This window comes from Opisthocomus hoazin, chromosome 8, assembly GCF_030867145.1.
Source record: "Opisthocomus hoazin isolate bOpiHoa1 chromosome 8, bOpiHoa1.hap1, whole genome shotgun sequence".
Classification (NCBI taxonomy): Eukaryota; Metazoa; Chordata; class Aves; order Opisthocomiformes; family Opisthocomidae; genus Opisthocomus; species Opisthocomus hoazin.
The window spans coordinates 21,987,952-22,009,681 of NC_134421.1; the positions used below are offsets into that span (position 1 = coordinate 21,987,952).

At 52.2% G+C, this 21,730-nt stretch overlaps 1 protein-coding gene across 2 annotated transcripts in view; it reads left to right on the top strand.

Annotated features, from left to right (window-relative positions):
• The first annotated feature begins 3,286 nt into the window (after positions 1–3,286).
• Positions 3,287–21,730, top strand: part of NTN4 (netrin 4) — a 48,923-nt gene continuing 30,479 nt past the window's right edge. The window contains exons 1-2 of one of the 2 annotated variants that reach the window (XM_075428768.1): positions 3,287–3,361; positions 6,428–6,957. In XM_075428768.1, the coding sequence (XP_075284883.1) occupies positions 3,313–3,361; positions 6,428–6,957 (579 nt within the window). In that variant the 5' untranslated portion in view covers positions 3,287–3,312. Of the gene's footprint in view, positions 3,362–3,662; positions 3,865–6,427; positions 6,958–21,730 lie in introns of those variants that run through there. The other variant, XM_075428769.1, reaches the window with a different exon arrangement.

Consider the following 21,730-nt stretch of genomic DNA (forward strand, 5'->3'; position numbering starts at 1 on the left):
CAGGACACCTATATTCAGGGAACATCATCGCTCTTTTAACACTTCTTGAGTAATGGAGAAATGCAAACACCAGACAAAGGCAGATGACCTTCGCATTTCTGGGCTTTTCCATCAACCTGGCTACCTGCAACCACATTGCAGGGATGACAGCTGGAAACATCTCTTGCTGTTCCTTAACCAGCAGTACGGTATGAACCCAAAAGCCCGTGATCCCAAAGAAAGTTTGGGGAGAGGTGAAGGCTCTCCTCCTCGTAACTATGTGATTTTCTCCTCCAGCACCTCAAGAGGCAACACTGACAGAGAAAGAAAATAAAACTGTGCTGAAACCTCTTTGTGCGCTTCCTACTCCCTGTTGGACCCCACCAGCCCCGCGAAGCAGCAGGCAGCCATGCCCGAACTGGGAAGATGCCCACAGCTTGTGGCCGTGCACAGCTCCCCAGGGAGCATCTGCTGAGCCACCAGCTCGGCTGTGCTCGTGGACGCGTGTTTGTGCAGGTCCCACGGGGCGACCGAGAGCCTCAAGGGGCTGGGGGGGGGATCTGAGCTGCCCGTGGACAGACCTGCAGGCTGTGTGGCCTCCAACAAGTGAAACAAATTCCTCTGGGAAGAGCCAACAGCTTTTATCAGGTCGCAGAGCTGGTAGGCAGGAAAGAAAGCGCAACCCAGTTATTTGGCTTATGAAGCCCAAGACATGTGAGCCAGCAGCATCGCAGAGGAGCAGGCTTCTGCCACGAAGGTGCGGGCAGCTCAGCAGCTCTTCGTATTTGCATTCTCCAGCTGACTTTTGGATGTCCTACCTGGGGTTACCTGAAAGTTACTCTTTGCTCTTATTGATGATCAAAGGGCCGGGAAGCCTGCCGTATGAGGAAAAGCCGAGAGAACTGGGTTTGTTCAGCCTTGAGAAAAGGAGACTTGCTGAGCAAAGAAGACTTAGGGGAGACCTTATCACCATTAACCCTGGTCAGTGTTTGAAGGCTGAATACAAAGATGGAGACTCCCTTTTTGCGAGGAGTCACATGGAGAAGACGAGGGGTAATGGGTACAAGTTAATCCTGGGGAGATTCTGACTGGACACAAAGGGAAAATTTTTCACAGTGGGAGCAATCAGCCATTGGAATGATCTCTACGGGGAAGTGGTGGATTCCCCAACGCTGGACACTTTTAAGATTCAGCTGGACAGGGTTCTGGGCCATCTTGTCTAGACCATGCTTTTGCCAAGAAAGCTTGGACCAGATGATCCTTGAGGTCCTTTCCAGCCTGGTATTCTACGACTCCATGATTCTATGATTCTCCCCAGTTTTCTACGCGATGGATCTGTTTCAGCAGTATCAGACCTCCCGCCCCTGCCACAAGCGTGTCCTGACCACACGCTCTCACCTATCCCAGCGATTCCTTACCCACCGTGTTGGCTCTCTCCCGTTTTCCCTCACTGGCCGCTGCTTTTCCCTCTCATTTCTAACTCAACCCCGAGCCTGGTTGCTCTCTTCTTCTCCAGCCACCAATGCCACCATCCGTCTCCTCCCTGAGGATTTTGTTCCGCAGTTGTTCAGTCCGGATCATCTCCTTCCCTCCTGCCCCAGGGATTTCTGCAGAGCCGTCCTCTGCCCCAGCCAGCCCTTCCTGCTCCTTTCCAGACGATTGCTTCTCCTCCTCATGGACCTCAACCTGCCCTGTGCTCCTGACACCAAAGGGGTTGACACAGTGGTGTGAGCTCTTCTAGAGTCATTAAGGTTGGAAAAGACCTCCGAGATCATCGAGTCCAACCGTCAGCCCATCACCACCGTGCCTGCTAAACCATGTCCCGAAGTGCCACATCTGCACGTTTTTTGAGCACCTTGCTCAGGTCCGCCCAGACTTCTCACCCCACAGCAGACTTACGACCTGGCCCTTTCAACGTGGGAGGAACTATGAGCGAGGAGTTACGATGGGGACAAATTCCTCGCCCATGGCTTGCACTTTCACTCTGCTCACCCCGCGTGATGCAACTGCTGCAACTCGGCCGTAACAACGCGAACCCCCGTGTGATTCCTCAGCCGCGCACCACCCTTCCATGAGCCAGAACATCCTTTCCCTCCGCGGGCGCGGCGGTGAGGAGGCTTCGGAGCGTGGGCGCAGCCTGGGCTGCAGGACAAGCCTCCGAGCAACTTGCGAGCAGCCATGGGGGCTTGGCGGGTGCCGGGGGGCTGGGTGTCCCTGTCGAGACGCGCTCATCTGGAGGGCAGAGAAGATGACAACATGAGCCGAAATGCTTCTCCACGGTGCGTAGGTCAGCGCCGAGAAGTTAGAAAGGTGGCGAAGCTCAGCCCACGTGGACCTTCCAGGGTGCAGAGACGGAGAGAACACCGCCCCGTGGGTCAATGTTCGGCCACTGTCGGTGGACTGTGGACTCAGCACCTCTCCGGGGCCGTTCTGGTGACGATGTCCCCTTGCGCGGCCCGGGACGCGTGGCGTTCTGGAAAGGCGTTGCAGAAGGCGGCGCGGCGGGCCTGAAGACACCGTCGCGCTGGGTTTCACAAACCCAGAGCCGCTCGTGGGTCGTCGCCGTTAGTCCGGGCGCGCAGGGGAAGAGGCCCCGGGCGTTTCGTAACCTCGCCTCCCGGCTAAATTCGCGTACGAGGGAAAAGGGGCTGCGCGGGAGCGCTCCGCCCCGCGTCCCCCCGCCGGGACAGGCCCGGTGAGGCGGCGGCGGGAAACCGGCGGGACCGCGTCCTCCGCCCGTGCGGGAGCCCCGGGCTGCCGCCGCGGTGCGGGGAGCGGTGCTGCCGGGCCGCGCGGGACCCGGCGGCTGTTAAAGGCGGGGAGCTCGGCGGCGGGAAAGCCGCTTGCGTTCGCGTGGCTCCGTCCTCCCACCGCCGGGAAGGAGCCGGCGGAAGCGTCTCCGCAGCCCCGGGCAGCGCGGGGTTTGGCCGGCGGCCGGTCGGGTCGCGGTGCCGAACCGGAGCACGACCGCCTTTCAACCCGTTGGTTCCCTGCTCTCCGCCCCGACGGCGCGGCCGGGGCTCGGGGCCGGCGGCTGGCGGGGGGCCGGTGCGGGGCGGGACCGGCCGAGGGGCCGGGGCGGGGCGGAGGGTGGGCCGCGCTGCAGTACCGCGCCTCGCCACGCACCGGCAACCGCCCCCCGCGGGGGGGGAGGGGGGGCAGCGCGGAGCGGGGCGGGGCGCGGGGGCGGGCGGCGGCGGGGCGCGCGGGGCGGCGGGCGGCGCGGAGGGCGGCGGGCGGCGGGGCGGCGCGCGCCCGCCCGCCGGTGCCACGCGGGGCGCTGATGCCGCGCGCGGGGGCCGGCGGCGCCGCAGGGCGTCGGGGCGCGCGGCCATGGGGCGCGGGACGTGGCTGGCGCTGCTGCTGGGCGCCGCCGCTGCAGGTGGGTCGCGGGCGCGCGGGGCGGGTGCGGGGCCTCGCAGGGCGGCGCGCGCTCGCCGCCCGGCCCGTCGCACAGGCGTGATGCGCGCGTCTGTGCGCGCGCGGTGCGGGGTCCTGTCGCGCCGGGGGGAGCCGCGGCCCGGAGGGGCGGCGGGGCCGGGAGATCTCGGCGCGGGGAGCCGGGGGGTGCGGCGGGGCGCGGGGATGGGGGGGGGGGCAAGGCGGTTTGGGGCTGCGGGGTGCGGAGCGGGGCGGGCGGGGCTGCCGAAGCCCCCTTCCGCAGCACAGCCCTGCCCGCAGCGGGGTCCCGCGGCAGGGGCGGCCGCAGGTTGCGCGGCGCCTCCTCGGCCGGGCGCCGGCCGGCTCTCTCCGTTCGCAAGAAGCAAAGCCCAGACGGGAGCCAAACCCCTCACTGCGGCGCGGGGTAGCAATGAAAAACCAGCAGGCGAGCGTGGCCAGGACGCCGCAGCGGGAAGCGTGTGGTGTTCCGTGGCCGTGTCGCAGGTGAGTCACGGAGCTCGCTGCGCGCCCCGGCTCCCCGCTGGAGGTCCCGGTGCGGGATGGGGCTGTCCGGCTGGGCAGGGTCGCTGGGGGCAAGCCGGGAAAAGCGCCTGGGCCAGGGCTGGGGCAGAGGGGTCGTGGAGATCTTTACGGTCTCGTTTGTCCCTTTGCCGGGTTCCTGTGGAGGGCAGCTCTACGCTGGAAAGCTGTCACTTGTCGTAACACGCGGTGCTCTGCATCCGTCGCGCAGCTCTTGCCAGCTGAAGTGCAAACAAACACCCTTTCGGAGGGGGTTTCCTCTCCCCCTGCTCGCTCCGGGACGGGAAGCGGGGTCTGCGTGCCAGCAGCATTGCTCAGATCCCTGGCTCCAGACCTGACCCCAGGTGAGGGAGGGACCCTCCGTGCCTGGCCTGAAGACAACCGCACTCAGTGACCGTGCATGGCCGGGGCTGGAGCATACCAGGAGCCGGGGGCAATCAAACACTCTCAGCTCCCAGGGTCTCATACGGAAATTTGGTAGCCAACCCCTCCTGACCAGGCTCAGGCAGAGCCTTGCCCCTGCCACACCGAGCCCTGGCACCACCACAGTCACCAGGAAACCTCCCACTGACCAGGTCCTCCTCCACTGCCTCCCCGGGGGCAGTAATCAGTGCTGTGCAAAAAACAGAAGGACCTGATGAACAAAACCAACGATCTCAACCTGTCGCAGCGTGTTGACGGAGCCCTGCTCTTTTTGCCTCTTCCCGAATCTGCTTTCCAATCCCGCGACGGAGGGAACCGCAGTAAATGTTCGACTGTTTGTGTAGCGGCTAGCTGCGCTGTGTTGCACGTAGTCAAAGAATCCAGGAAAGCAGCCAAAGACATAAATTAGGCAAACATGTGGCAAGCCTGACTGATAATATGATAATAACACTTACTTATCTACCCCTCAGGAGAGCTGCGTAGGTTAGTTAATGTTTATACAGCACTTTGAAAAGTATGTTCAGGAGATGTAAGTGATACTACATTAATTTTGCAGTTATATTTGTTTACTTTTCTAGAGTAGATGTATTCTGCACAGTTGGTATAGATCATCTCAGACACAGTTTTACCAGGTCCCCGTAGGAAGCTAGCTTGTCTGAGCGTTTCTTGTTCACTAAAAATTTCCCAAGACTGCTTAGCCGGCGAAATCCAGAGGCTGGCTTCAGAGGTGCTTTGTAACGGGAGCATAACAAGCAGCGGTGCACATCTGTTCTGAATAGTTGTTGTAGAAAACCTGCATAGACTTTTGGTGGTCGAAATGTTTTCTTTCCAAGTTGTTTCTTGAGGAGCAGGAGTGGGGAACGCTGTCAGGCTCTGAAGGCTTAGCCTCTGCGAGTGCATACTATAGCTTAATTGCAACTATGACACTGTAGACAAAAGCTGAATAAACCACAAATAAAAGATTTATTGGATGCTTAACTGAAACAACCTTTGGACATAACAAAAATGCCAGGAAGCAGCCACAATAATTGGTGCACGAAGCTATGTACGACTGGCCCAGTGACAAGACATTATGCACCTCAGATGGTTTGGCTGCCCACGTCCAAGTCATCAGAGCCTTTTTCTTTTTTTTATGTTAAACTGTTATGGTTCATCAAATACAGCCTTGACCTACTGTTACCTTTATTAATAAAGAGGTGGAGAGCCCTTGATCAAACGTTCCTGCACCAAGAGGGTTACATTGCAGATGGTTTCATACGAAACCCCATGGTGATTTTATTTTTCTTTGACACTTTAACTGTGGATTTTTAAATCGACAAGTCTGCCAGAGGAACTTGAAAAAAACCCACAGAGCCTCAGCTGCAAGGCAGCTTGCCAGCACCATTTCAACCAAGGATTATTTCCCCCACCACCACCCTTACACACATCAGTGACAGCTGTCCCAAACTCCAGCGGTGCTTCGGTTCAACCCCGACCTTGGCAGCAGTTTGGGACTGTGGGGAGATTTGGGGTCAGGATGGAGGTGTGGGGAAGAGGGTGAAGATTTGAGGTTGTTGGTGGCAGGAGATATTCCGACCAGCTCTCGCAGCCCCGGCGCCCGATGTGCTGCCGGGTGAGCTGGGGCACAGCAATGCTGTCCCCCGCGGCCATCTCCTGGCCTCCTGCTGGCACGCTGCTGTGGTCGCCCTGGTGTCGCCAGCAGCCCGTCTTTCTTGTGCTTTCCTCCCCTTCCCCAGGACCACCTGGATCCTCTCTGAGGCTCGGGCCAGGGGTGGCATGGCCGTGGTCACTGCCCCCAAAGCCTCAGCCCTGCTCTGGGTCCCTCAGGGCAGGTGGGCGAGGTGGAGGCGTCTCTCCTCCCATGCTCTGCTCTGCAGCTCTTGGTCGGGGTTTCCCAAGTGCAAGGAACCCCTGAGGGTGCTGGGGTTTGTTTTGCTGTTGTAGACGCACTGAGCTCCACGGAGGGGAGAGCCAAGCAGCTCTGGGGCTCAGCGGGTACCAGCAGCGTGTGGCCTTGGCAGGGTCAGCACCCCTGAAAAGCGTGCCGCGGGGCACATCCACTCCCGACGGGAGCCAGTGTCAACCCCCGCTCTCTGCCTTGCAGGTCTGGGCAGTGCGGTGGGAGCGGGCAGCCCCTGCGAGAAGGCCTGCAACCCGCGGATGGGCGACCTGGCGCACGGGCGGGTGCTGCAGACGGAGACAGCCTGCGGGCGCCATGCCGCCGAGCCCTTCTGCGCCTACGCCGAGGACGCCCAGCGCCGCTGCAAGCGCCCGACCTGCAGCTGGTGCAGCGGGACCCATGCTGGGCTGGCCCACCCCGCCGCCGCCATGGCCGACTCCCCCTTCCGCCTGCCTCGCACCTGGTGGCAGGCGGCCCAGGACGCCCCACGCGAGACCATCCGGCTGGACCTGGAAACCGCCTTCTACTTCACCCACTTGATTTTGGTCTTCAAGTCACCCCGGCCGGCCGCCATGGTGCTGGAGCGCTCCCAGGACTTCGGCGAGACGTGGAAGCCTTACAAATACTTTGCTGCTAACTGCTCGGCTGCCTTCGGGCTGGAGGATGACGTGAGGCAGAGAGGAGCCATTTGCACTTCCAGATATTCGAGTCCCTTCCCCTGCACCGGAGGAGAGGTAGGTCTGCTGGGGCTGGGAAGAGAAAGCCCTCGCCCCAGCCCCCATTCCATCTGCGCTCTCCACTCCAGCGCTTATGCTTCTTATTTTACTGCACCAGCATCCCTTGTCATTGCATTAATTTCACAAGGTGAATTAACGCGATTAGTTCCTAGGTGGTGTAGGTGGCTTAGGCATCGCCTTGCCCCTCGCTTTGCTGAGTGCGTAATCCCCCTCTTCTCCAAAAACTCCTCTCCCCTCACCGGGCGAAACCCCCTCCCCGCACAGCCGCAGACGAGGCGGGTGCTGCCAGTTCCTCGGGAAAGCCAAAGGGAACGTCGCTCTTGACGGTCTAATCCAGATCTTTCAGTCATGTAGTTTTGGGGTGATGCAAATCCGTCTGACTCTCACCAAAATGCAACTATGTCAAAATTAATGGTCACCAGATTCACTTTTGATTATGACTGCCTTCACTCAGATGTAAGCACGTAACTGATCAAAATAGCTACTGACCACACAGAGGTATGGTTCCTGTAAACGAGATTAGCCGGGTAATTAAGAAACTTATACCTAGTCTTTTTTTTTTTTTTTCTGTGCACACTAATTCTTACATGAAAAGAGCTTGAAGAAATGAAGAAAAGCATCAGGTTTGCCAAGAGGAAAAATATATGTGAAAAAGTCAGTTTATTTTCAAAATCTGGAACAGCAGATAATAGATCATGCATTTGGAGGTGGTCCCAATGATACTGTTCCCTGCAGTGCCTCAGCCTGTCCCGTGGTGCTGGAGAGCCTTCCCTGGGAGCCACGGCCGTGGGGCTGCCTGCCGGGGTCCCCACTCGTGGGGATGCGTCTCCAGTGACCAGCTCTGGACTTTAAAGGCTGCTCCCTCTAGTGGCCTCATTCAATGAGCTGGTCTGAAAGTTCAGTCGAACTTAAAATTGCCCTCTAACCTAACACAGCGAAAGCAGCAAATTTGATTAGGGAATCGGGTTGTATCATTTTTGATTCTGCTGGTAACATGTTCTGAGGTGAAAGCCTGGTTCCTTGAGACCAGCATTCGTGTCTGAGAAAAATCACCTTTTCAGACCCCTTTGCAGTCATTGAGGTCACCCCTAGACATGCTTTGTCTCGGAAGCCACTCTCTGCAGAAATACCGAGAGCTGTCTGTTCACCAAAATGCATCTCTTAGCTGTGTCTCGGGAGGCAGCCAATGACCTGCTCGAGCAGAAGCTGCTCCGTGCTCTCATCAGCTCAGAAACAAGGATCTCCAGACCTGCCAGACAGACCCAGAGAAGGGTTTATGCCAGGTGGCCAGGTTGGACGGGGCTCTGAGCAATCTGATCTGGTGGGAGATGTCCCTGCCTGTGGCAGAGGCTTGGACTAGATGATCTTTGAAGGTCCCTTCCAACCCAAACCATTCTGCGGCTTTGATTCAGGGCTGACTACGAAGTGGGAACCTGCAAAAGCAAGGACAGATGTACCCCACTGGGAATTTTCCAGGCCCTCAGCACTTCTGCCAGCCTCTCTGTCCCACCGCCTGAATCGTAAGGCTGTGCCAGCTGGTGGTACAGGGCAGGGACTGAAGTGTATAGCCCTTGGGCCAGCCAGTGAGGCATGTCTGGGGCACTCTGGCTTGCACGCTCCTTTTCCAGCTTTCCCAGGGATCTTTCCGAGGGGTGAGAAGCCCAGGGAGTCATTTGGGGCAGTGTTTTCCTCGTTTGTGCTGGGTCCCACGTAGCTAGCACCCCAGTGCGGTTTTCACTGCTGTCACCCCAGTGATGTGCCTCCCCACCACTCTTGCCTGGCGAGAACCTGTGCAAATCCCGACCTCGGGCTGGATGCTCTACAGGTTGGTGCAATGTGTGGGGATGGTAGGATTGAGGTCTGGTGGGTAGAAGCCAGTGCCTATCTCAAGAAGGAAAGGAATGTGGTGGTGTTTGATCTATCTGCAGTAGCATGCTGCAAAAACAGGCTATTTACCAAGCTTGCTTCTGCAGGATCTCTTCTTTTGGCATCGCTTTAGACTGTGTTGTTGCAAAGAAGCTATAAAAGTCAAGATCATTTAATTATTCCAGGTTTTAAACAAATGTTGAGTCCAAGGGGCTGTAGCTTATAAGATTTTATTTGTATGGCACGCTTCAGTTCGCTGCACTTAAACACCACTTTTTACCTGCAAAGTAATAACAGCAGCTTTCTGGTGACCAGATGGCAAGCCTGCATGCTTAGCAAATATCACATTTTATTTATTACAGTGTGCTACATTCCAGCAATTACTTGTAACTGCCAATAGCAACATGTATCTCACCTAAAGAAACATCAGAGTTTTGTGTTCCGTTTAGAGTTATGCTGTGCTTCACTCCCACTTCTGGTAGCACCTAATTTCAGGCATATGGAAACAGTAATTTCACTTGAAACAGTGGTTTCAAGTATGCAGTCAACTGAAATGTCCAGCTCTGAAGGGTGTTATTTAATCACAGCTCAGTTGCCGCAGTTTTCTTTAAAGCACAAGGTAAATTCTGCAAGCGCTACTGGATTTCCTTGTTAATTTTTTCAGAGGTTTTTTTAACTGCGATGTAACGACTGTAACCTATGATCCAAACTGTGTATTACGCCGTCTGTATACCACTTGCTCCCACTTCAAACATTTCAACGCCGTCTGTGCGTTTCCCGGCATGGTGTCAGGGCTTGCAGGGTTTTGCAGGGCGGCGGGGTCTGTTCACGCTGCCGGCAGCTCGGTCACTGCTGCCCGTCCCCTTGGATGAGCAGTTTGCAAAGCTCAGGGGAGGCCGCAGGAGATGGTGGCTCACCTCACACGGCACTGGAACTCCGCACGGACCTGTGGCTGTTTGCGCTGGCGGTTTCTGGCTTTAGCCCTCTGCAAAGAGCAGGCGGTGCTGATCTGCCTGTTTCTGCCGAGTGTTACGGTGCTTGGGAGCCCCAGTGCTTGGGAGCCCCGTTTCAGGGCAGCAGCATGCAGAAGCTTGTGGTATTCAGGGGCTTACAACCTCTTTTTAATAAATCACATGTGTTAATTTGAGTCAAAGGTGTATCTCCGTCAGTTTTTATTGGAAAAAAAAACCCAGGCTTTTTGCATTTCTTCTGCCCTCATGATCATAAGTCATTCTTTAGATGCCTAGTTCAGCTCTTATGACAAAAATCCTTCCTCATCACAACTTTGCCACGATGTTGACTTTGAGGAGATTTATGTTACCGCAGAAAGCAAGCTGCCAAGCCTCTGCGTTCGTTTCAAAGACCCAGAGCTCAGAGCTTGTGGAGAAACGAGAGACGCTGAACTGGCTCTGGGAGATGCCTTTCAGCTTTCTTCTGTAGTAGAGTGGCTCTGGGCTTCCCTCTGCAGTGGTGGGATTGGTGTGGTGGAGGGTGTTGGAGAGCAGTCTGTGCTCAGAGGGTGGCACCGTGCTGCGGTCACCCAAGCTGGGTGCCACTACAGTGGTGGGAACTGGAAAAGGGAATGTCACACGCCATGTGTGGCACTTGGCATGTCTACTGATGGGTAGAGTCCTCTTGGCAGGGACTTGACAGGTCTCTGCTCTTCTTTACTCCCTGTCTCTGATGTTGCAAAACCACCAGCTGTGGTTATCCTCTGCTTTGGGTGCATCTGAGTTCTCCACCCTGAAGAAGGCATCAGCTCAAGGATAAACAGCCCAATGGTGGGATCAGGAAGGAAAGGGCAGATCTGGACAGGACTGTAGAGGAAATGGGTTGAAGGCTGTATGGCACGGAGGTGATGTCAGGAACACTGCACTGATGCCCTGGGTTTGGTCTTACAGGTTTTCTCGGTGAAAGTAAACACGAGTTCACAGGTCAGCACGTGCTCGGAAACTTTGCCAAACTGAGCCTTTTGCCGGAGTAGTCTGACTGTAGTCTGGCCTCACGTGAAGAGCCAACCTTTCAGCAGCCAGGAAAGCAATGACTGCTCTGTAAGGGTCCTGGAGCCCAGCCCATCTGAGCTGCTCCTTTGTTAGGAACAGAGGAAAAGAGGCAGATGGTGAGCGACCGCCTCCTGCCCCGGCATCCCCGGGCACTCAGTGCGTCTTGTTCAGAAACCTGCCCGCAGGCTGGCACTGCTTTCGGGGGCTCTCATCGCTCAGCACCTAGGGCCAGGCTGTCCCCTACTGTAGGGCCCATCCAATATGGGCGAAGGAGAAACGAGAAGGAGGAGGAAACCTCGGTACAACCAACCCGGGCTTCTCGCAAGCTTCAAGCATCTGCCAGTTTGAGGGGTCAGGTATGCAGCCCTGATCAGCTGCACGCGGAGGGGTCACTAAAAATTTTCTCCATGCTTAATTTAGTGAATTAATTGATTGTTTAGCATAGGCAGAATCCTCTAAATGCTGGCCTTATATCATCAGAATTTTAAGAGAAAGGCTAAGGCCAAGTTTTAGCCTGGATCGTACAAATGTGCTACAAATCCAGAGTATTTCCACTGTTTTCCAGGGTGTAACCCTTCAGCCACGTTATAGCGAGGGAAGTCAGAACTGGATTCACCAGCCAAACAAAACAAGAAGCAGAAATAAACTCTTTCAGCATCATGCTCAGACAGGAATGCAAATTTTATTAGTATGTGTAAAAGGCTGTCTTCCCTCCCATGGTTCGGGATGTGTCAATATTTCTTCCTTTACAACCTAATCTGATCACTGCTAAGTGCTCATCGACAAGGGACCCTTAGCAGATGTTAATTCTTTAACTGTGAGCGAGAGTGACTGTCCACTCAGCAATGCAATTATCTCATTCGTTTTACATTCCAATCTGTGGTCAATTTAGATTAGCTCGCCTGAGTGTCCCCATTTAGACAGGCTGCAGGACAAAAGGACTTACTGAAGCAGAGTCTCCTTGACAAGATTTTCGTAAATTAGTAACTTATTTGGGTGTTCATCTATTCACAATACTGCTAATAAATCACTTGGAGACCTCAGCTATTGTTGCTGGTTACTATTAATAGGAGAGGCATGCTTTCAGCTTGACTGTATTCCAGCAACAAATTCTAACGTGTTTCTAACTTTTGAAACATCACATACCACTTTTTTACGGTGGGACGTGTGTCTTACTGAGCATTTTATTGATCTTGTGTGCCTTCTGTAGCAGAAAAACCTTCAAATGTTTTGCCTTGCACTGTTACTGCATTCAGCCTGCCTCTGTTCCTTAAGGATTTGGACACCAGTCCTACTGGTTCTACCTGAAATTAGCTGTGTACAGGAGATGTAAATTGTGTCCTGCTACTCACAACTTTGGCCCTGGTAGACAGTGAGGAATTGTAATGCTTGCTGACACAAACAGGAGGTAAAGATGCTCAGTGATTTTTATTTTGGAGCCCTAATTTTGGGTTGTAGAAACACTCTGTTGCAGCCTAGCAGATTTTGCCCTTTTTTTGGCCTGAATAAGCTGGGGTTTTAAGCTTATTGTTGCTGTCCTTAACTGAAGCTATGTCTCCATTGCTCTGAGATCCTCCAAGGATCTCGTGGGTCACGGGAGATTTGAGTTTAGTCACTTGCAGGACTTGGGACTCCATAAAGAACCTAGGAAAATGTGCAAGAATAACCCCAAAACAGCCTGGGATGTCAGCCCATTAGAGGGCTGCAAATGGCTTTTTTAATCATCCTGTGCCACTGGTGTCTGCACAGAGAGAAAACAAAGGCCCAAACTGGCCAGAAGGAAAGAGAGATCCTGGCTGGTGTTCAGCAGTGCTCAGGACATGTGAGCACACAGCTAGGGAAGTGTATTTTCAACTCCCATCTCTACACTTTGTAGAAGTGCATTTTGTAGGGAAAAAGCCTCTTTAACAGCATCTTCCTGATCATTCTGTCTTTGGGAATATGCAAATTGTCAGGCTCTGTACAGAAATGCGGCGTGCAAAGGAGAGTCCATTCAGCTGGGGGCCAGAGGCGATGGGGCTGATGGCCAGATGCTGCCTAACTCTTTGCGCTATATCAGTGAATTTAGCAAGACATGGGGGCCGTATTTCATAAGAACAAGAATAATGATTTCTAGGGGAAAAATAAAATGTAAATTAAGCCAGGCTGGAGTTAATGAAATGATGTAGGAAAGTAGAAATCCCGAGCTGCAGCAGCCGGCCATTCAGTGTGGGGCGGCTGGGGACCATTTGTGAGAGCCGAGCGGGATGCGTGCCTGCCGGCCAGTGTGGCATCAGGCTCACCGCTCGCAGCAGCACTGGCAGCGGCAGCACACCAGTGGGATGCCATCTGCCTGCAGCCACCTTGCCCATGGCTGTGGCGTGGTGCAGCTCTTTGCTTGGCCCCCGAGCTTTCCCTCCTGGCAGGAAAGCCCATCTTCCCAAGCCCTGTGCAGGGTTTCCACTGGCTTTAGCGTGGTTTGGTTGCAGGGAGCCTCTCCCTTTAAATAATGGGGCAGCAAAAAGGGGATTCAGCAAAAAAGGGGAAACCTGAGCTTATTTTTCAGTCTGTACCCGAAAGGACAGGAGACAAGGGCGGTTCTGAGCACATGTGGAGACAAACCTTTGGTCTCCAGTGAATTTTACCATGAGAGGTTCTTTCCCTCCAGAGACTGGGCACCATCACTGGGCAGAGTGAAACAGCCGCTGCTTTCCAGGCACCGGCACCTGCTTTTTAACTTTTCCATACTTGGAGTACCAGGGATGATACTGCCAGGTCTCTGGGCCAGGTTGTGTCAAAATCCTCCCTCTCTGTGGCAGGCAGTCCCAGAGCAGTGACATGTCCCTTTGCTGGGCCTCCCAAGTGCTCAGCATCTCTGGAGAACCAGGGCATGTGAGGGGCAAGACAGTTTTCCAGCCTGCCCGGTGATCCTCCACATGATTCCCCCTGTTGCAGCTAGCCCACAGGAAGGTCTCGTCGTCTCCTTTCCTCCCTGGCTTTCCCAGTGCTTTTGACACTTGGAGGTTGGCCCTCCGCTTGGCCAGCTCTTGAAATGCAGCTGTCCCTGGGATGGAGAATAGCCAGTGTTTAACAGCGCGTATTGGCGGTCCTCCGTTTAGAACAGCAAGTTTCTAGCAACTGCGGATCAGGGCTTCTGGATAGGCCTCCAACTATGGCTAAAATAAATTGTTCCTCGGAGTTAGCTTGACCAGTCCGTGAAAGGGGATATATTGTAGCCTGCCAACAGCAGGAGGGAATGAGTCCCAGGGCTCCGGGAGACCCTTTCCAAACTTCTTATGTAGGAAGTGAAGAGCACTGTACCCACATGAGACAAGAGGAATTTGGGTAGGCAGAATTTAATTCTCTAAATTGGCATCTGGCCTTGTTAGCGGGACTATTACTTCCCTTAAGAAAAATGCCATGGGATTTTAGCGGTGCAGCCAGAGCCTCTCTTCAGGCACTGCACCCCACTGCTTCGTTTCACAGTTCATTTTTGGCACGAAGGGAGGACTGGCTCACTTATTCAGCTCCCAGTTTTCTGGCAGAAAAGTAGGGTTTCCATGTTTCTCTTTGGGATTCCTGGATACCACCAGTTACATGGGAAGTGTGTAACCTGAAGCAGTGAATTGGCACATCTCAGAAGTTTTGGATCAAAAGCTCATGGGGACTTCATCTGAGATGAATTGCCATGCGCAATGGGTGTCAGCATGAGATATCCAGTCTACCAATGTTCAAAATCCTACACAAATGGTGAAGTCCTCAAATTGTCCCTGGGCAACATGTCCAGGAAGAAAAGAAGTTCATGTCCAACAACAAACTTACTAGACACATATGCCATGACTCTGTATCACCAGTTTCTGTGCAGCGTCCCTCATTGCGGTGGTCAAAATCCATAGCCATGGGTTGAAAGAGCAGTGCTGTTTCTCATGGCCTTTTTGACTATGCGTATTTATATGTAATTCAGACAGGTGTTCTTTTTCCCAAAATTAAGGGTAGCTCATGGTAACTGGATGGTTTAAGCAGCCAGCTCTATAGACATAAAGCCTTTTCATTACAGACAAGAGCAACTGAAAATATTCATGAAGTCGTGTTACTCTTAGGCTGAAAGAAACCCCCTTGATCCCTAGTGCTGTCTCAGGCATTCTTGCTGAAACGCTAACCTGCTGCCTTGCAGCTTTTGCAGTGGTGTGTTGTGCTCAGAAGCTGTTAAAAGGGCTTATGCTGCAGCTCCGGGGAGGGAGCCAGCTTTTCTTACAGCCCTGCCTACAAACGAGCAAGTCCAGTTCTCTGTCTGGCTCTTTGGAGGTAGCTCCAGGTTTTCTTGGTCTTCCATACTCACAACAGGTACTGCCGGCAGGCCAAGGCTGAGAACATAAATCTTTGTGGGGTTAGGGAAAGGAGGGGAATTGCTGGAGGGCAGAGTATTTAAATACCGTCTGTCTTGCTGAGCGGTCAAAGGACTTCTGCATATCATCAGCTGAAATGTGCTGGTTCATTTTCCTATGAGGGATAGTGCAGCCTTGGAAATAATGATTCTAAAGATGAGAAAAAAGCAATAATTATTTTCCATGATAGTGCATAGCCAATGATATCATACATCTGGAGGGGTCTGTTAGCCAAGAAACTGCATGTTTCTATTTTTTTGATGAGTGAAAGCAGTGATTAGGCAAAACAAGCCATTGTGAAATAAACTGTCAATTCTTGGAGAAGCACTGTTAACTGAAGGTGAAGAAATCCAAATGTTTTGAGCTGTTCTGAGCTGGAGATAGATTTTCATGGTAAGAATATTAGTTCTGTGATCATTGTCTGCGTGAAGACAGGCATGCCCTAGCAGTGTTTCATTTTTGTCTAATGAAATCGTGTGGTGGGATGTTGAAGGGAAGCTGAGGAGACGTCTCCTGTGTGATTGATTATTGCCAGAGATGTCAGCGATCCTGGAGAAATCCTGAGGCTCTTGCCTAGCTCTTCTCCTGCCTTTTCCAGCCCTCCACTGGCCAGCTGCTGCCTGTGAGTAGGAGCTTGTCCCATACAGCTTCATGCTTTTGAGAATGACAGAAGAATGCCTTGAGTTTCTCAAAAGATAAAATTTGCCTTGATGTAAATTAACTTGCCAAGGCCCCCGCAAGGGCTGCTTATGTGAAATAGTTGGATTTTCTTCCTGAAATATTTGTAAGACTGCCTAACTTTTGGATGGTGAGACGAGGGATCATTTGCCTTGTTTTATGTGCTGTAAAAAATTGCAGAAGGGCCGTAGGAGTGGGCCAAAATGGAGTGCCATTTCTCCAGTGTCTTGAGGAGCTCAGGGGCTGCCGTTGGTGGTACACAGCGGGTTTCTGTCACCATTGCTTGGGAACACGGACAGGGTGCTTCACAATGTGGCCTGAAAGACAGGCTGCACTGCTCAGTGTGACCTGTGCCTCTAACAGTCACTGCTCTGCAGTGGCAAGGCAGGGTCCTGAATTTCTCTTGTTGTTTCATCTCATCTGGGTGATGCTGAAGTGCGCACTATGACTGTGCACCTGCAGGGTATGGTCAGACCTCTCCATGAGCAAAAGAGAAGCTCTTCTTCCCTGCAGTCCGCTTGGTCTGACAGGCAGAAAAACGAAGTATATTAGAGGAGCTGGTGGGTGATACCTGCCCAGTTTAGGCTGATGAACTTCCCAAACCATGGGAATTATTTACAGTATCTGTCAAAATGTCTTTTTTTAGCCGAGGGTCATTGCAATGAACATAGTACAAAGATGCACATGGGTTTCTCTCTTAAAAGCTCTTTTGCTTGGTGTGGTAATATACCAAATAAGTCTGTTTTGCCAATAGAGTGTACTGGCGTTGTGGCTCTAGCAGCCTTCTTCACAAGGGGAGGAGTCCACCAGGCTTGATTTTGTGAAGGAACAAGATAATTTTTGTAAAACTTTAAGGATCTTAACACCTTTAAGATACATTTCCCGAATGTGTTGAAGTTAGCCAGTGATTTCAAAGGTTTTTAGGGTGGACTGATGGACAGACACATAGATACACATGCAGGGCAGTGACATAAAGCCCGTTTCAGTAGGGAACTAACCTAACAGGTATGGGAAGGCTTTCCAAGTGAAACAGTCCTCTGCAGACACAGCTCCCCACTGCGGGAAGAGCCAAGGAGAGAGCCTGGCAGGAGCTGGCCACACTACGCAGAAAATCCCTGGAAGCTAAAATACTGACCTGGAGGGTAAATGCTAGCATGGAGTTGAGCCCTCAATACTGAAACTGGAAGGCAACAAACACCTTTCTGCAGAGTTTCTGTGTCTCTCAGAGGACACCTGTGGGCAGGGAATATGTTGGTTGTTGTAGGCACTAAGTCTGGTGGCTAGACCATGTGTCTGACAGACAGGGCCCCTGAGCTGCTCCTGCTCTGGCAGGGCTGAGGAAGCCCTGTTAAACCAGGCAGCTCCTGAGCCTGAGGCTTTCTGCTGTAAAAAGGGGTCACCAAAGGCATCAGGGCAGGTAGGACTGTCACTGCTCACACCATCCCAAACCTGATCTATTGCTGTGGCCTGAGTGTCCCCGCTTGGCACAGCAAACCTTGAAAGTCAAGCCTCACATGTCCGGTAAGACAGTCTCATCTCAGTCTTTCTTGCATGTGTCATTGGGTATTAGGCTTAATTAGGCTTAATTACCCTTTCCTGGGAAGGTGCAGGGGGATGAACACAGAGTGGTCTCAGCTCCAAGGCTCCTCTGCACCACCAAGAGGTGAACAAGCAGGGGTAAGCAAAGGAGGTGTGGGGACACCCTCTGTGAAGCAGGAGCACCTGCCTGGTGCTGGATTACCATAGCCAGATTCACATCCAGCTCCCTCCACGGGTGCAAAAAGAGTAAGTGTTATCAGGATTTGGGGTGATGATGCAGTTTCTTGAGTGGAAGCTGAAATAAGACACTGTGACAGGTTAATGTTATAGAAAGCCCCAGTGGGCACACACATGTGGCATTAGTGTTACTATTTTTTAAATTATCCATTTCTACAAATCAGCCTTATTGCCCCCTGTGAGCTTTCCATAATGCTAACCAAGAGAAATTATTACTTTTAACTTTTACATCTATTGAGAGGGAAAGCTTACTTGACCCAATAAAATTTCCCAGCTAACCATCTCCAGACAAGACCAGCCAAGGCTGAAAGCGGTTGCCACTTTTGGGTAGTCCCTATGGGAGAGGGCCTGGGCTGTTTGATGGGCTGGGCTGGCTGTGGGGGGAGGCACGGGGGGACAGGGCGCAGACACACAGTGGCTGCGGGGTGGCAGAGGTGTACTGGGCAGTGAGTACAGCGTGGAGCATCCAAGCTTGAGCTGTGGCTGCACGCGGCTGTGAGCAACAGCCGGGGTTTGCGGGCACCAGCAGATGCGAGGTGATGCTGGGCATACGGCTGGAAATCCTGGGGCTGGGAGGTGGAAGATGAGGGCTCCCCTTCGCCTTAGCCCCCAGTGCCTGGCTCAGCCGCATACCAGGCTCAGGGGAAATTTTTCAGGAGGCAAAGGGGTGAGGTCCTGGATGCACTGTCAGAGCTCCACCATCACCTTTACTGCCTACATTTTCAGAGCATTATCCAGGCACTAAATAAACCAGATAGCTTCCAGTGATGCGGGGATTCAACAAGGCCCTGTAATACAGGCCAGTTAGTCACATTTATTTAAAGCCTGCATACCAAGAGACACTCCAGACTCCTAATGCAAACCAAAGCTTTTCTGTTAAACACTTACCTAGACATTGTGTGTCCTTTTGTAAGGTGGTGCAAGTCCTTCATTGCTTTTGCTGTCTCTATTTGGAGAAGATAGCAAACCTCATATTCATTTTATTCTTATTATTTTTTTCCTGTGTTCCTGTGAAATAGATTGAAAGGAATAAAACCACCAGCAAAAATCAAACAAAGCAGCACTGAATTTATCAAACATCCATGAGTGAAATAGGTGAATCACTAATACGGATAGGTCATTATGACAGAGTGCTTACAGATACATTCTCATGCATCCAGGTCGGATGATACAGGGTAGAGTCCATCAGTCTCTTTTATCTGGAGATTTTGTTGGAAAGAAAGCACAGCCCACTGTGCAGTGTTACCACCTTGGTTTTCATTTAGAACCAAATAAAAATGCGGTTATGTTTTTAATATTTGTTTATTGCTTTTATTTCTGCAGTATTCCCATTTGTTGTCTTGTTCCCATCTGTATGTGCTGCTTGAGTCTCCCATCCATTTGTTCCCTCTGTCTGTAATTTACTGGTGTTGTCATTTTGTGAACCATTCCCTGATGCCTTCCAGGCTCAGTGGGGAGCAGCTCTGGCCGAGGCCAGGATCCCAGTAGGAGGGTGGAGTGTTGTGCCTCTAGCCGGGGGCAGGGACCTGGGAAGGGACATGCGCACGGGGGCTGTGGGTGCCTGCCCACAGCTTCTGAGGCTGTCCCCATTTCTGAAGATCTGTGAGGAAGAAGCTTCTTGTGGATCACGTGCATCTTTTCAATGTTGTGGGCATTTGCAACCCGAAGGGCCCCATTTTATCACTGTGGACACTTGCATCTTGACAAAGATCTGGGACCCTGCAGCTGTGGCAGATAGAGGCTCCAGCGGTCCGAGATGCATCTGTGGCTCATCGAGAAGGCTTTGCTGGTGGCAAAGCTTTCATTCGTTTTGTTGACTTCCTCAGGCAACTTTGGCTTCAGAGCCTATTTTGTTGCTCTCATCATCATTCATTAGCATTTTGCTTCCCACTGTGGCTATATATAAAGATGTCCTTTCATTGCATCTAGAGTGTAAACATACTAGGGTACTTCTTGCAAAGGGACTTTTATGTATTTATAAATCAAGGTCATTGTGGTGCAAGTGGTTACTTGAGTGTACCGTGTTCATGGCTGCCATTTTATTTATATACAGGGCTACATTACTGCATCTGCGGAATGGCAAGGAGCTAAGGCTTCTTGCCGCACGAAGACAAAATAAGGTGAAGTAATCAACAGAGCAAGAGTTGCTCATGACAGCCCATAAGGAATTTGAAATGCTTTGGCAATTTATCAGAGGGTGTCTGTGTAATGATGTGTTCAAATCGCAGACAACCGGAGCAGTCTGGCTGAAGAGCAGAATATTTTTCTGTTCTGAGGGGCAGAATATAAAAAAAGCTGCGAGGCATCTTCTCCTCTCCTGCTCCCCTGGGAGTGGAGTGGGCTTCCTCCTGCCGCTGCCAGGCATCCCTCCAGGTTCACCTGACCCTCTCGAGGCATGGCAGTGGCATTCCTCACTCAGGGATCGCAGTCTACAGTTCCTATTTGGCTGTGTAGAAAGACTTCTCCCCCACTAAACAGTCCTCATTCAAGTTTTAAATCACTTCTCTATTAATGTTGCTTCATGCAGATGTTGTGTTTATAGGATGTGGGATCCAACAGCAGAATTACATGTGACGTGGAAGTAGCACTACCCCAAATACTGATATTTTGTTTTAAAGACAGGTTCTTTTTATTTGCCTCCTGGTGTGTGACATTTGGTCCTCAGATATGAGATATCACTAGGTGCTTAGTTTTAAATGGAAGCTGAGATAAAGATTCAGTTCCTGGAACTGTGTTTAAGAAGAATCCCAAATACCATAAGATTTATAGTGAGCTAGCAATAATCCCAAATATATATATAGGTTTGTAGTGACCTAGCAACACTAGGGATGAAAATATCTTTCTGATACAATATATTATGGGATGTCTAGCACAGAAGTACTGTGGGTTTTCAGTTTATTACTTCCTACTTGTTCTACAAAACAGAAAATTTGAATTAGTACATGCACTAAAGAGCTGCTAATGTAAAGATCCAGACCCCGCACCCTTTACTATCACACATGATGCTGACTGCTGGGAGAAGGCACATTTTCCGGCCAACATTGTAATGCTGAGCTTTTACATATTGTCAGTAAGATACCTGCATGCAGACAGACTTGAGTGGGAAAGATGGAGGTCTGGTCACCATGGGTTGCTTTCTAGTGAGGCTCGCTGTAGGCTAATGGCCAGATTTTGCTGCCATTGCTTCTTAATCAAGGGGAGGTGTGCATTCCCCTGTGCATACTGGCACTTTCTCCTGGCAGAGGCCCTGCTCTGTGAAAACAGGAACAGCATCTTCTATCAAAAAAGATGTTCTCCTGTACCTCATTGAGCTATATATCTGCTTTGTGTAATCACAACACAGCTCTCTTTGGCAGGACCCTCGGGCATGACTTCCAGCAATTTTGGGATAAGAGTAATGAACTTGATGCCTCTGTAGGTAGCACCTTCTCAGAGGGGTGGGAGGGAACTGCTGTCCCCCCATCATGTCTGGCAGAGGGGCTGTCCCAACAGCTAAAAAGCTGACGTGACGTGTACCAAGACCGCAACTGTGGTGGCGGAGAGTTTCTGTTCTTGCAGGTTGAGCCGGGCGCGCATGTTTTCTGTGTGGCTTTAGCAAGATAAACCCGGAGGGCTTCGGGGAGCTGCTGGGAAGAATAAATGATGGCTGTGGATTGGGCACGTCACCACGATAGTCCCAGGGTGGCTGGGGCATGGTGGCCCAACAGAGTCAATCAGAGGAATTCCTGCCTGGTGGCATCAGGGAGATGGTGGGCTTGCAAAACTCTAGCATCAGAGACACATGCATGTAGGCAGAATGTTCTTCTCAAATCCTGCCTACGTACTTCCTCTGCACTGTTAAAACTAAATAATATTTTGGCTGAGGAGGCCTCTGACCACAGTGGCCAGGGGCTGCCAGCAGAACTGTAGGTGTGAAAACCCAGTCAGGTTTGCTGTGCAAACCATGGTTCATTCATAGATGGGATGCTGCACACCAGGGCCAGTCCTAACAGTGGGACAATTGCACAGAAAAGTCCAAGGAGAGGTAAAAGCAGGAAAGCTGTTACCTGGCCATGTGCGTATGTGGAGCTGAGGTGCTGGGCA